The 14,762-nt window shown below is 34.4% G+C and overlaps 1 protein-coding gene across 1 annotated transcript; it reads left to right on the forward strand.

Annotated features, from left to right (window-relative positions):
* Positions 1-125: 125 nt before the first annotated feature.
* LOC143452738 (splicing factor 3B subunit 3-like) lies at positions 126-14,732 on the forward strand. Its single transcript, XM_076953801.1, has 26 exons — positions 126-271; positions 2,338-2,537; positions 2,631-2,724; positions 3,298-3,518; positions 4,096-4,302; positions 4,464-4,574; positions 5,507-5,637; positions 6,617-6,782; positions 6,879-6,974; positions 7,068-7,140; positions 7,375-7,526; positions 7,670-7,825; positions 8,197-8,352; positions 9,164-9,301; positions 10,087-10,197; positions 10,818-10,984; positions 11,081-11,255; positions 11,785-11,940; positions 12,019-12,228; positions 12,382-12,507; positions 12,822-13,034; positions 13,247-13,345; positions 13,663-13,806; positions 13,913-14,017; positions 14,081-14,176; positions 14,494-14,732. The coding sequence occupies exons 1-26, from the start codon at positions 169-171 to the stop codon at positions 14,536-14,538; spliced, it is 3,651 nt and encodes a 1,216-aa protein (XP_076809916.1). The 5' UTR covers positions 126-168; the 3' UTR covers positions 14,539-14,732.
* The last annotated feature ends 30 nt before the right edge of the window (positions 14,733-14,762 follow it).

The following is a 14,762-nucleotide window of genomic DNA, read 5'->3' on the forward strand; positions in this document are numbered from 1 at the left end:
AATTTTTTAACAAACTGACAAATATAGAAATGGCCTACAAAACCGATTTTACAACGATTTGAAATAATTTGTTTTGGTTCTCCAGTCAAGTCACACTTGTTAACTCTTTTTTATTTTGTAGAATAATAACTAATTAGGCTTATCTGGTAAAACCATTGCACTTGAAGAATGTTTTTGTATGGCCTTACTCTTCAAAGGGCTGGTGCCATTACACATGCAGTCCATGGAAATTTTTCGGGTACAAAGCAACAAGAAATTGCTGTTGCAAAAGGTATGAGTTGGTTATAATATACTATGGATCATATCTTGTATATCATAAATTGGTTTGCTGTTTTTGCATATGTTCTTATATTTATAATTATAACTGTTACTGTAATTGTGTAAAATCTCAATCAGACTATTAAGTTTATAAGGTGCACGAAAGATATTCTGCATGCATTTTTGTCTTTCATTTGCTGTTTGTTACAGTTCTTTGCAATATGCTATTAAACGCAGTTTGCAAAATACTCTAGTAGTACCCTAAACAATCTGTGGTTTTTGTCATTCCAGATGGGAAAGTTTTCACACTGCACATTAGATTAAATTTGTAACCCACACACTAGTTTGCACATAAGCTATTCTAAAGTCGCAGATTTAAGTGGGGAAGTTCGAGTATTGCAACATGTCACTCAAGAAATCAACCTGTTCTTATTATCATGCTATTGCCTCGCTCTTATCGCCTCCAATAATTTCAATTGAAAAAAAATGCTAGCCAAGCAACCTGAATTGCTAAAAAAACGCCCTCTCATTACATTATCTCGGCCTGAATAAATTGAATTTTGAAACATTAACAATAGAAAATTTCATTTGGTGTGATATCAACCGGACAATAACACAGCTTATAAGTTATAACAAAGAAATCAAATAACCTTTAATTGGTTTTGGCACGTTTGCTATATCTACAATTGATTTTATGCATATTTTGATAAAGCTTGCACGCTAAATAGAGCAATGATGGAGATACGCTCACTTTTCCCTTGCAATCTGTTCAATTTTCCGCTTCAAATTACGCTTAACTCTGTACCAGATACCAATGCGATATATATAGACCATCACTGTTTCATCGAAAAATCTCAAGGTTCTACTTAACTCTGTTCCAAGAAATCTGTATGCATTCACAGTGTAAACGCAATTGAAATGCGTGCAATATCTGTACTTATCTCCTGGCCCAGATTGTGGTTTTTCGAAACCGGGTAGTAGCAGATTGTAATGTGAGATAATAATTGTTGAATAGTTGTTGAAAACTATTGCTACTATCATAAATGGAGTATGGAAAGTATGGCATTGACACTGCTAAACTGTTAAAGTAATGTCACACTGCTTGAAGCCCACAAGAAATATCGCTTTCGTGTCTCTCGCAAAAGTAAATCACACACTACACTGATAACGAAGTTACGATAAGCAATTAAGTAAATTGGGAAAATGTTTGTCAGAACATAAGTCTACTTTGTAACGAATATAATAAATAATGAATATAATTTTAACCTGCTTTTAACAAGACAAAAAGAAAACCTTTTGTGGTGACTGCCAGGAAAATAAACGCAAATGCGAAATTGAAACTCAGTATTAAGCAATTACTTGTGATATAAACCTGCTTTGCCAATAAACAACAGGAATATCACAGTATTACCATAAAACTACATGCACGGTAGCAGGAAAAATTATGTAACTTCTTACAGTCGCATAAATTACGTCATTGAATTTCAAGTTATGTGCATTGCTAGTTTCAAAGCATATTTCGATTAAGTTATAAAAGTAACGGCAACGTGAAGCAAATTACGGCACCATGATGACAACTTTTCTCATTATTGTCAGCTTAAAAACAAAGCATAATAAACCGCCAAAATAAGGTTCTGATGTGTTGTGCTTTGTATTGCATATTATGTTGTTTACTTTTCTGCTTGCAGAGCGAAAATTGTGCGTGAAATTATTCTCGAAGCAGCCATTTTGTATTCACTACGTATAATGATAGTCTTACAGCAGTCCAAAAATGTAAAGATTTTCAATCCACCCATTTGTAGCGATTTTGTGCATTCATAGCGTTGTTTTTGCAAAAAAAGAATGTCGAGTGAATAACCTCTAAAAGGGAGCATGCTTGTGGTTCCGTTCCGACGTTGAAAAAATAGCTATGCCCTTGAGATTGCTCCTAAAAAAAGGAGTGCACTAAAAATGGAGCGCACTCATGCCCACCTCTGTATTTCTCTGGATCGTTTCAAAAGACTATGAATAACAAAGCCTTACCCATATATATATTTAAACATTTTAAAAATTGACAAAATTTGTCATGTCATTTTTCAGGCAAACTTCTAGAACTTTTGAAACCTGACCCAAATACTGGAAAAGTTCACACTTTGATCACAATTGAGGTTTTCGGTGAAATTCGTTGTGTTATGGCTTTTCGATTGACTGGAGGTCACAAGGACTATGTTGTGTGTGGCTCAGATTCTGGAAGAATCTGCATTTTAGAATACATTCCCAATAAAAACAAGTTTGAGAAGGTATTTTTGGAGATAAAGATGAATGTCATTTATTAATTTCATAATTTCGATAGCTTACTTATTTGCTTAAATACTTTGATGTATTTATCATAGATTCACTTAGAAACTTTTGGAAAAAGTGGCTGTAGACGAATTGTACCAGGACAGTATCTTGCTATAGATCCCAAGGGCAGAGCTGTTATGATTGGTATGTTATTACATTTTTCTTCCATTCAAATTTGATTTGCCTAGTATATAATTAATGGAATTCATTTCATTGCAAGGTTTTTTTGTATATCTGTGTACCAAGGGCTCAGTCAGAGGGGGTGTTTTAGTTGCTATGCCAGGTCCCTTTAATTAATTATACTATAGTCTTACATAATAATTAATGTGCATCAGTGTATGCTATGTCCTGTGTATAGTAGACTATTTTTAAAGTAATTAACATGGGATTAACCATCTTCATTTGTAAAGAAAAGGATTGTGCGGCAATGAACACAAATATATTGGCAAATTAGCTGTATTCATATTCTTAGGAATAAGAATTATGCACACTACTCTTGTATATCATGATCATGAAACTCATGTCAAACTATGATGCACATCATTTTGACTTCACTGACAAGTTTCACTGATTTTGACATATTAAGTTTTTCTTTGGTGAAGAATTTTGAATGAATTTATATGCTCTTTAGGCTATGAAATAAAACTACTATTTGCTTCAGATCCGCTTTGTCTATTTAGCTGCCAAGCAAGGAATGATATTTTAAACTTTTTGCAGGTGCCATTGAAAAACAAAAGCTGGTTTACATTTTAAATCGGGATGCGCAGGCTCGTTTGACAATATCATCACCACTTGAAGCTCATAAAGCAAATACTTTGGTGTATCATATGGTTGGTGTTGATGTTGGTTTTGAAAACCCATTGTTTGCCTGTCTTGAACTTGATTATGAGGAAGCAGATAATGACCCAACTGCTGAAGCTGTTCAAAATACACAACAGGTAGCCAATGCGTTTGAATTACTGATAATGTAGTGGCATTCATACAAAGAAACAGTATTTCAAGTTATCATTGGTTCTAGCAGTGTTTCTAAACGTCTGTTGACCCTGCTGAAAGGTTTGAGTGAGTCTGTAATTGCCAAAAATTTATTAACGATATAAGAAAAAAAGCCTTGACTGCCTTCACCTAACCTATGTTAGATTCTCTGATGCTTCTAAAAATTTCTCTGCCATGACCAAAACTTTTACGGCATACCATAGTTGATACCCCATAATTTAAAACAACTAGGTTAACTGTTTACAAAGCATCCTTTTCTTTAATAAAGCGCCCTTTATATTTATATATATATAACATTTAACAAACCTCACCCTTATCATAAACTGTATTAAAGCAATATTTATCGTTGGATAAGCATACTGTGAATCTGTGACTACATACCTGTTTTATGACATTGGGAAGTTCTCTAAAAGAATTTAGACATATTATGTTATAGAACTAAAAATATTATGTTTAAACATTGTTTATGCTGTTATTGTGCCACAAACTTTGTTTAATTCAAAGCCAAACACTAACTTTCAGACGCTGACGTTTTATGAACTTGATCTTGGCCTTAATCATGTTGTCAGGAAATACAGTGAGCCATTGGAGGATCGGGCAAATCACTTGATATCGGTTCCAGGTGGAAATGATGGCCCTGGTGGAGTTATAGTTTGTGCTGAAAACTACCTAACTTACAAGAATTTTGGAGACCAACCTGACATTCGAACCCCTATTCCACGCCGCAGAGTAAGAAAATCAGTATATTCAGATTCGACTAATTTTGACACAAAAGATATTTTTATGTAATGACAAGCCGACAACAATTTAGTGTTTTTGATGTAATTGTATTTGGCACTTAATGGAAACTGCATTCAAAGACCAGATGATGATGTTGAGTATTTTAACAGAACGACCTCGATGATCCTGAAAGAGGAATGATCATAGTGTGCAGTGCCACCCACAAGACCAAGTCAATGTTTTTTTTTCTTGTTCAAACTGAACAAGGAGACATTTTTAAGGTAAATTTAACATTATCATTGTTATTCAGGACCACATATCTAGCATAATTGCACTTGAATGGTCCAACCACATAAAAAATAGCTACAGCCTTCATTAAAATTAAAATTTTCAGATAATTTAGATATCTTAGGGTTATTTGGAGAGTTTAGGTTATTTTTGGCGTTTATTTGGAATAAAGTTTAGTAAATTGCTTTAACCCTTATTACACTAGGTGTGGCCTCTCCTGCACACAGTCACAGCAAAACGTGGCGTACAATTGCATTGTTTGCTGTAGAAATTTGAAACTTGGTGACTTTTCCTAAAAAATGTTCAGCTTTCTGTCCATGTTTGTTTTATAAAGTTTGATTTTGTAATTTTTGAAATATTGTCATATTTTCATAAATTTGCTCTCTCTGCATTGAAGCGTATTGTTTTCGTTTATTCATTCACGCACAACTAACTCGACTAACTCTTCTCTTGTGTTCTCTTCTCGCGGTCAGCTGGTTTTCCGCACAGCGAGGCCCAGCGTAACAAAAAAAACTTCTAGAAATGTATCACTTGTAGAAATACTTAATTTACACTAAATGCACTTTCTTTAGTTTTACAGCTAAGATATATACAGCCAGATGTTTTTGCTACTAACCTGTAAAAATTTGCTCAGTTTACGACGTATAGTTTTCGAGTAATTAACGATTGAAAATGTGTGTGCGGGGTCGGCCACACCTAGTTAAAATAGTAATGTTGCGCACCCGGCTTGGATAGGGTTAATGGAGCAGTTAAAATCTTTATTGAAACATAGTTTGGAATTGGATCATTTCACATAGGAATTTAGGCAGGGACCTAAATTTACTAAATAAAATGGTTTATGTGTGAAAGTCCTATTATGTTGTCTTCAAGGTTGTTGCAGACTTCAATACTTAACATGCGAAAAAAAATTTTTTGTGCTTTACAGGTAACTCTTGAAGTTGATGAAGACATGGTAACAGAGATTCGCCTCAAGTATTTTGATACTGTACCAGTTGCCGCAGCCATGTGTGTTTTAAGAACAGGATTTCTCTTTGTTGCTGCTGAGTTTGGAAACCAGTAAGTTGAAACGTTTTAGTAAAAAAGTTGATTTCTTTCAAGTTGCAACTTGTTTATGTTGTAACCTCAGAATTTTTGGCCTCCAGGTTGAGGACCATTTTTTTGAGCCTTGTCAGTTACTATACCAAACTAGAAATTCTTCACTAGTATTTTGTGGTAAAGCAACTTCACAAATTTGTGACTCGTTTTGACCCAGGTAGTGGAAATTATGATGTCACAATGTAAAATCAATATACAGTACATGATTACTGATGTTTGAATCAAGTATGGGATTAACTTGTGTGTAGAGAATTGATTTAAGTATGTTGACTAATGCTTTTGCAAATGCTTTTGGTAACGTAAAATGCATGTTGAAAATGTGTGCTATGATGTCATAATGACTGTTACATTTAAAATCAAATGAAAGAATGAAAAAAGTTTTATTTAGTTATTTTGCAAAACTTTATCATGACATTCCTGGACCTCACAAAACCTTCCCACCCTAAAGGAAACTACCGACCGTAAGTTGGGAAGCACTGGCCTCGACGGAGCTCTAGCCTAGCATGTAGAGTACTTAAACAGTATAAACTATATATATACATTCTTTGGGTCAGGCTAGGCCCAAGATTTTGCTGTTATGCATTCAAATATGTAATATTTGATAGTGATAATCATTAATAGTGCTTGCTGCTTATTGACTATATGCTTATTGACAAGGCGTGTGTTCTGTATGTATTTGTTTCAGTATTCGAATATATAGGGTACCATATATTTAAATTTGAATATATACTAACCTTCAAGTGGTATAATATATATACTTGTCATGTTGTGACAACATAATTGCGTACTAAGTCGCAATGTTACAAAGTATTTTTGGGTTAGTTAATTACTTTACTACTAAATGTTTTTGAAAATTTTTTTGTTTGGTGTATTTAGTTACAAACCTTTACGTAGCCTTATTGTCATCAATGTTAAAATGTCAGTTGTATATTAAAATTAGTTGCTTGTATCAAATTGCTCACCTTGGAGATGATGATGATGAAACAGAGTTTTCAAGTGCCATGCCATTAGAGGAAGGTGATACATTTTTCTATGCCCCTCGTAACCTGCGTAATCTTGTACTGGTTGATGAACTAGACAGCTTGTCACCTGTTATGGCATGTCAGGTAAATGCATGGTCAGCTTGTCACGCTGTCATGCAGCATTAACTATTTTTCACTTACGAATGCATGCATGTTCAAAGTTTGTGTACTTCTACATAGATTTCTGACCTTGCTAATGAAGACACACCACAGTTGTATGTTTCATGTGGAAGAGGGCCACGTTCATCGTTGCGGGTTTTGCGTCATGGGTTGGAGGTGAATTTAAACATTGAAATAACCACGATTTTTTATGGTAATTATAACTTTGTACTTTTCTTTTAATTTATCTTTTGTTGCTTTTATGTTTAGGTTTCAGAAATGGCAGTATCTGAGCTTCCAGGAAATCCAAATGCTGTCTGGACAGTTAAAATTAGAGAAGAAGGTATGTGCAAGTCACTGTATATTTTGTTTAATATTTAATGTGTTATTTGTAAATTGAATTTTAGATTAAGTTGCATTATTTCAACCCAGTCATCAAGACAGTTAGCATTAAAATTCGCTATGGTGTTCATAACACATGTTATCAATATGAGAAAATGCAGATTTATCTTTGTTCATTCTGGTCCTGCTTGCAAATTTATGTCATACTTTCAATAGTTAATTCTTCTCCTTGCAGAGGAATATGATTCATATATTGTTGTGTCCTTTGTCAATGCCACCCTCGTTTTGTCAATTGGTGAGACTGTAGAAGAAGTTACAGATTCAGGTTTTCTTGGAACCACTCCAACTTTATCATGTTCTTTGCTTGGTGAAAATGCACTTGTTCAGGTAACAACCTCAAACCGACAGTTGGTGAAGTTCCACGCTTGTTTTGTTAGTCACAGAATCCATCAACATAATCGTTTTGTATTCCACAACGATGTAGCGTTGTTACAACTGTGAGTATTAGTTTAGTCGTTTCTTGTGTATAGGTATATCCAGATGGCATTCGACACATACGAGCTGATAAACGTGTCAATGAATGGAAAACACCTGGAAAAAAAACTATCTTAAAATGTGCCGTCAATCAGAGGCAGGTTGTTATTGCATTGACTGGAGGAGAATTGGTGTACTTTGAAATGGATCCTGTAAGTTTTTATCAGAGAAATAAAAAATTGTTGCATATTGTTGTATGAACTTGAGGTTGGTATTTAGATTATCATCAATTTTACTAACATTGATGAAGTACTTCGATTTCCTACTAACTCCAAATGTGAAAACAATAATACAATACGTTTGATTGATATATACCCACAGTAATTATATATGTGTCTTATAATATAGCAAACAGAAATTTCTGAAATGTGATTAAGTTTAAAATGTTAGCATTTGTTTTATTTCATTGTTCATAATTTGTATAGAGAAGTGAAAAAAGTGAATAATTAACACTAATTATCACCTAAAGTTTAAAATTTTTATTTAAAATGTGAACCCATTTATTCTGTATATTTGTCTTTAGTCTGGCCAACTTAATGAATACACTGAAAGAAAAGAATTGAACAGTGATATTGTGTGCATGGACCTTTCTAAAGTTCCACCAACTGAACAAAGAACAAGATTTCTTGCTGTAGGACTAGCAGATAACACAGTTCGCATAATTTCCCTTGATCCTCAGGTGTGTCAATAATGATTAATTGATTATTCTTGGACTTAGTTTGTTGCGCTTTTTGATTAAAGTATTTCGTATAAATTATATCAGCTAGCTTGTTATTTATTAGCTTATATGTCTCTGTTATTGCAATACCTTCTAGATTATTTTCACAACTTCTTAATAACAGACTCCCTAATTTGTGAAAATTACTAATAATAACAGGTAAGCATTTACTTGGAAAGTAGCACAAAAACCAAAAATCCAACGTTACCATAAAATCAACATAGGAAGAAGATTATAAAATTTATAGAAATAAGGTCCATTGCATTAAGAATTGAACGAGGGCCCTAAAGAATTTTAGCCATTATAACATCTTGTTTGATAAATATGCTGTCACAGGCATACATACTTTGGATTACTACCTGCACAAATTGTGATATTCTTGCATAAACATCCACAAATTCATACATCACAATAAATGCCAAATGTCAGAAATAATTGTGTAATCTTCTGTGTACTCCGGTGATATGAAGACAAGCATATACCTTGCACGCATGCACTACATCTTGCTGTTTTTTCCTCGGCTAAAAGCCCAAGGAAAGGAAAGGAATAAATAAATGATTGAAAAACTTGTTTCTGTTTGTATAGCGAAAATGTATGATAAACCAAATGAACAACACAATGTCACATAAGTTTGTATGCTTGCTTGAAAACTCGGTGATGAAGACGAAAATGTCTTAAAAACTTTTGCAGGGACAGCAAAAAGTTTAGTGTGAAATAGCCAGCAAATAACTTTTTTGTATCAAATTTTATATGTTTAAAATAAATCTCACAGGATTGTTTGCAACCACTCAGCATGCAAGCTTTGCCAGCCACTCCAGAATCTGTTTGCATAATTGAAATTGGAGGTGGTGAAGATGAAACAGGGGCACAGAGAGCATCAGGAGGATTAGTCCTAAACATAGGCTTACAGGTGAATGAAATGGATTCGGATTCATGCATATTTATTTCATGCTACGGCAGTTTATATTAAATTCTTTCTTTAGGCAGAAACTTTAATGTGTATTGTATTTGTAGGAATTTTTTTGTAAAGAAAACCTCATACAGTAGAATTCGCCTATAGTGACTTTGGCTATAGTGACACCTGTTGCAAAGTCCCGTTTGCAAACCATATGTTTTGCATAGACATGACTTCGCCTATAGTGACTTCGTGTATAAGAACACTTTGCTTACAGTGACACCGCATTTCTGTCCCTTGGGCTCAAAAATTTCTGTATAAGGACACTCGTTAGTTTGTGATGCAATAATATATACTTTATCCATGCGCAAGCAAGATGATAGAAAAGGTTTATGAGCAGGCTTCATAATTGTGATGTAATAAAAGCGTAGGCTACTGTGGCTGCTAGGCTAGTTCAAGGCTTTTGTTCTTGTGAGTTGTGATCTCAGTTCTCTCCGCATAAGCCAGGTTGATTGTCATTGTATAGTTTGTCGATCAAGCATCTAGCCCTTTGAGGAAAACAATGTAAAATACCTTGTATATAACGGATATCGCAGATAACGGTCGAATTTCGCTGGTCCCGACTGGTCCGTTATATGCGAGTTCTACTGTAGTCATCTGCGGCCATTTTACCTTGACTTCGCCTATAGTGACACTTCGCTTATAGTGACACTTTTTCCGCGGTCCCTTCAGGTGTCACTATATAGGCGAATTCTACTGTATTATTTAAAGTGGTTGAATTAAAACCTAATGTCTTGCAGAATGGTGTCTTACTGAGAACTGCATTAGATACTGTCACTGGCGATCTTTCTGATACAAGGACTCGGTATCTCGGCACTCGACCTGTCAAGCTGTTTAGAGTGGTTATGCAGGTATACATAAATTGTGTGCTAAAATAGAGACCAGGGTTATGGTGATTACGTCTACCTAGTAAACGTTAACGTAAATGGTTTTATTCGATTTGTAATGGACCTTATTAGACTATTGTGACGAATAAATCGAATAATTACGCCAAAACCTGGGAATTATTGGATGAAATAATCGATTTTTCTAATATTTTGGTCAATTAATTCGAATAAACTCTGCGTTTTGGACCATTAAGTCGATTACTTTTCATATATTCAGGGCTTGGATGATTACTTCTAGAACGTTAATCGACCAATCAATCGAGTAAAGCGATATTTTACACTCCAAAACAACTGTACCTTATACAGTTACACCTATAAAATTGTTACATTACCTTATATATATGTAATGAATCCTGAATTTATTCAAAAATAAATTCGATTATCAATAAAATGCTAACGGTTGACTAATGATTACGATTACCCCAACCTTGATAGAGATAGTAATATTGCTGTATTTAACTACAATCAATAGGTGTGATAAGAGAGTATTGGACATATTGCTTTTAACCAACAGCAGTCATTGTTTTTCTTTTCTTAAAAGCATTCTTTTAAAGCAGATAAATCAGTAAATTACATATGAACAGGGTGCAGATGCTGTACTGGCGATGTCAAGTCGTACATGGCTCAGTTACCAACACCAAAATCGCTTCCATTTAACACCTCTGTCTTACGACTCCCTTGAATTTGCTTCCGGTTTTGCATCGGAACAATGTCCAGAAGGGATTGTTGCAATATCCACCAATACATTGAGGTAGGCCTAGTCAACAGGATCTTAGTGAAACTCGAAGCATTGTTATGCAAATACTACAAAACATACAACTTAATCAACTTTCTTTATTATTTGCAGAATTTTGGCCCTGGAAAAGCTGGGCACAGTTTTCAATCAAGTATCGACTCCACTGCAGTACACTCCTCGTCGCTTTGCTGTCCACCCGGATTCTAGCCATGTTGCTGTTTTGGAAACAGAATATAATGCATATACTGATGACACCAAAGAGCAACGTAAACATCAGATGGCTGAAGTAAGATGATCTAACGTGAAAACATACTACACTATTAGCTAACATAGGAACCATTACTATTACAAGGTCATTTAATCTGACTGCATTGCTTTTTACTTTCAAATGAAATAGTTAACTTTTTGTGTAATTGCATGCAAATTCAGTGGAACTTGGGATCAGCTTGTCCTTTTTCTGGTTTTGTCGATTATTCGGGAATAGTTGCAAATAGAGCATATTACAGGACAATACGAATTTCAGTTGAACTGGCAATTATATATGCATCAATCTTTATTCAAACCAAGTTTGACTTTTTCAAAACACCTTAATTTCACTTTGTCAATATGCAAGTGTTTTGGTACATTACAACCATATTTGATCTTTTGTGTTTTATGTAGCGAGCAACAACACGCACTTAAATTTCAAACATTTGACTTTTTTTTGATTAATTACTCTTTCGATTCGATTTTAACATTCTAAATGTAGAACGCTAATGCTTGAATGTAATCCTGGTACGTTGTTGAAAAGTGCCTGAGATTGTACTTGTTTCCAGGAAATGATTGAAGCAGCTGGTGAAGATGAACGAGAACTTGCTGCCGAGATGACAGCAGCGTTTCTTCGTGAATCATATCCGGAAGATAAGTTTGGCTCTCCAAAGGCAGGGCAGGGAATGTGGTCTTCCCAAATTCATCTTATAAATCCAAGCACAGTATGTACAGTATTTAATAGCATTCCGTATCCATTGGCTCCTTCAATGCTCTATTCGCTGGATGTGGTTTTGTTTTAGGGTGGTACTCTGGGAAAAACATGCCTGGAACAGAATGAAGCAGCAGTAAGCATTGCCATCTGCAGGTTCAGTAATCACGGAGATCAGTGGTTCGTATTAGTTGGGGTTGCGCGTGATTTGCAGCTGAACCCAAGACAAGCCAAAGGTGGTGGTGAGATACATACCTACACGATCAATGAAGAGGGTAGTCAGCTGGAACTATTGCATAAAGTAAGAAATGTGTCACAGTGTTATGTGCGATTTAAACTCTGTAATCAGTGAAGAATGTTGGTTATGAAAGAATTTAAAAAAGAAAACCAAACTAGTCTTAAAAATATGATATGTTAGTAATTTTTCCTGTCATTTTTTATTATTTTTCTGAAGACTGTTGTTGAAGAAGTACCTTCAGCGATTTGCCCCTACCAAGGCCGTGTGTTGATTGGTGTCGGAAAACTGTTGCGGGTCTATGATCTTGGCAAAAAGAAACTTCTTCGAAAGTGTGAAAACAAGGTTTAGTTACAATTTATCTTCTTTAATATTTGTCCTTTTTAATATTCTGTTAACCATAATAACAGTTGTTTGATGACTGAAATGTATGATGATTGATGGGATGTAGGAACTATGTTGAATTATAATTTTATTCAGCTAGTTTTCTACATTATATTACCATTTTGCACTCAATTGATTATTCTGAAATTAAATCTTAACTATGTTTTTAACAGAAATTTTATTGGCATTTAATTCACAGTGTTCCAATGAAGTTGATGTTTTTATAGGCCCTCAAAAAATATACAATACATGAATTTATTGGTTATTTTCCTTAGCACATCCCTAATTACATCACATCCATTCATGCAATCGGCCACAGAATCGTTGTCTGCGATGTGCAGGAGTCAGCACACTGGGTACGATACAGACGACAAGAAAACCAGTTGGTTGTGTTTGCTGATGATACATACCCCCGTTGGGTTACTGCCGCTACTGTTCTTGATTGGAATTCCGTTGCTGTGTCTGACAAGTTCGGAAATATTGCTGTGGTGAGTTGAACGCTAAAGGATATTGCCAAATTACATTTATTTTTTACAGTTTTGTTGAAAACAAATATTTACATTTCTCACTTGAAGCACTTAGCTCAGCACTTACAGAAAATTGTTGTGTGTTATTTATTGACACAAAAAAGTTATAAAAGCAATAATCGAGTTAAATATAAGTAATTACTATCGATCAATTAAGCATTCAATATATGCAGCTCCGACTACCAGGAGATACTAATGACGATGTTCAAGATGATCCCAGTGGAACAAAAGCATTATGGTCAAGAGGAATCCTAAATGGTGCAATGCAAAAGGTTTTTAAAACAATAATTATAATTTAGTATTATTTGGTTCATTTTATGTTTAACTATACTATTATTTTGCTATGTAAGGTATACGTTTACTATCTATTTGTTTTCATTAAAATCAAAATTTAATCACTAGCAGCAAATAACAGTATCTATTGCAATCAAATACAAATACCGTACTTTAAATGTACCTGTCACTTGTAAACACAGTTGATTTCTATTGTATGTAAAACATTTCTTGTAATTGCATGACCAATAAGTTACTTGGTAGTTTTGCTTCTTGGATGAGCAGTAAAGCATCTCTTCTTTTTTATGACCTTCAGTGCGATGTGCTATGTAGTTACCACGTTGGTGAAACAATTTTGTCACTGCAAAAAACGACTTTAATACCAGGAGGTTCTGATGCTTTGGTCTATACCACAATGTCTGGTGGTATTGGAATGCTAGTACCCTTCACTTCCCATGAGGTAGTATTTAAGTGTGTTTCGTGTATAAGAGTGGTTTCAGATCTGAAATGATGCTTGGTGCTCTGTTTAATGTGTTTATGCTAAAGCATTTTATTATGTTTTACAGGACCATGATTTTTTCCAGCATTTGGAGATGCACATGCGAAATGAATCTCCACCTATCCTTGGACGTGATCACCTTGCTTACAGATCATATTACTTTCCAGTAAAGGTATAAATTTAATTCAATCTTTGATTTACAAGCCAGAGGTTATTATGCTCATTGCATCAACAGAATGTTATTGATGGTGATCTGTGCGAGTTGTTCAATTCCATTGATGCCACAAAGCAAAAATCGATTGCAGAAGAATTGGATAGGATACCATCAGAGGTACTCCTCTAATTGTTTCTTTACTGACAATTATTACTAGTGAAACTAGATAAAATAATTAATCACACATAATATCATTGATTAGATTTTTGTTTGTGATATTCTATCCAAACCTGTACATTGTACAATATCCTACTCGACTGTCCCATATGATGATAGACCATTGCCTGCAAAAGTTAAGATGCGCAAAATATGGTCCCTCTAATCTGATGGGATGATCATACATATTAATTAAATGTTTAAAATTCTTTAGTGTAGATTAAGTAAGTGTTATTTCATATACAATATAATTGAATATAAATTGTATTGTTATATAGGTTTCAAAGAAGCTAGAAGACATTCGAACACGATATGCATTTTAAGAAGTTATGAAAAAATTAGACCTTTATAAGATAACAACTACTGCAGTTGCTTTTTTTTATTCCAAGTGAAGTTGGAAAGGAGAATTTTGTACCGATTATGGTTTACTTCATCTTACTGCTATTAGCTGCCAATTGTGATCATCAATTGTGGCATATCAATACAAATCATTTTTTAGTTTGTTGATGTAACAGGATTGCTTGTTTGTCCTATTGGTGCGTCAGTG

Source organism: Clavelina lepadiformis, chromosome 4, assembly GCF_947623445.1.
Source record: "Clavelina lepadiformis chromosome 4, kaClaLepa1.1, whole genome shotgun sequence".
NCBI lineage: Eukaryota > Metazoa > Chordata > Ascidiacea > Aplousobranchia > Clavelinidae > Clavelina > Clavelina lepadiformis.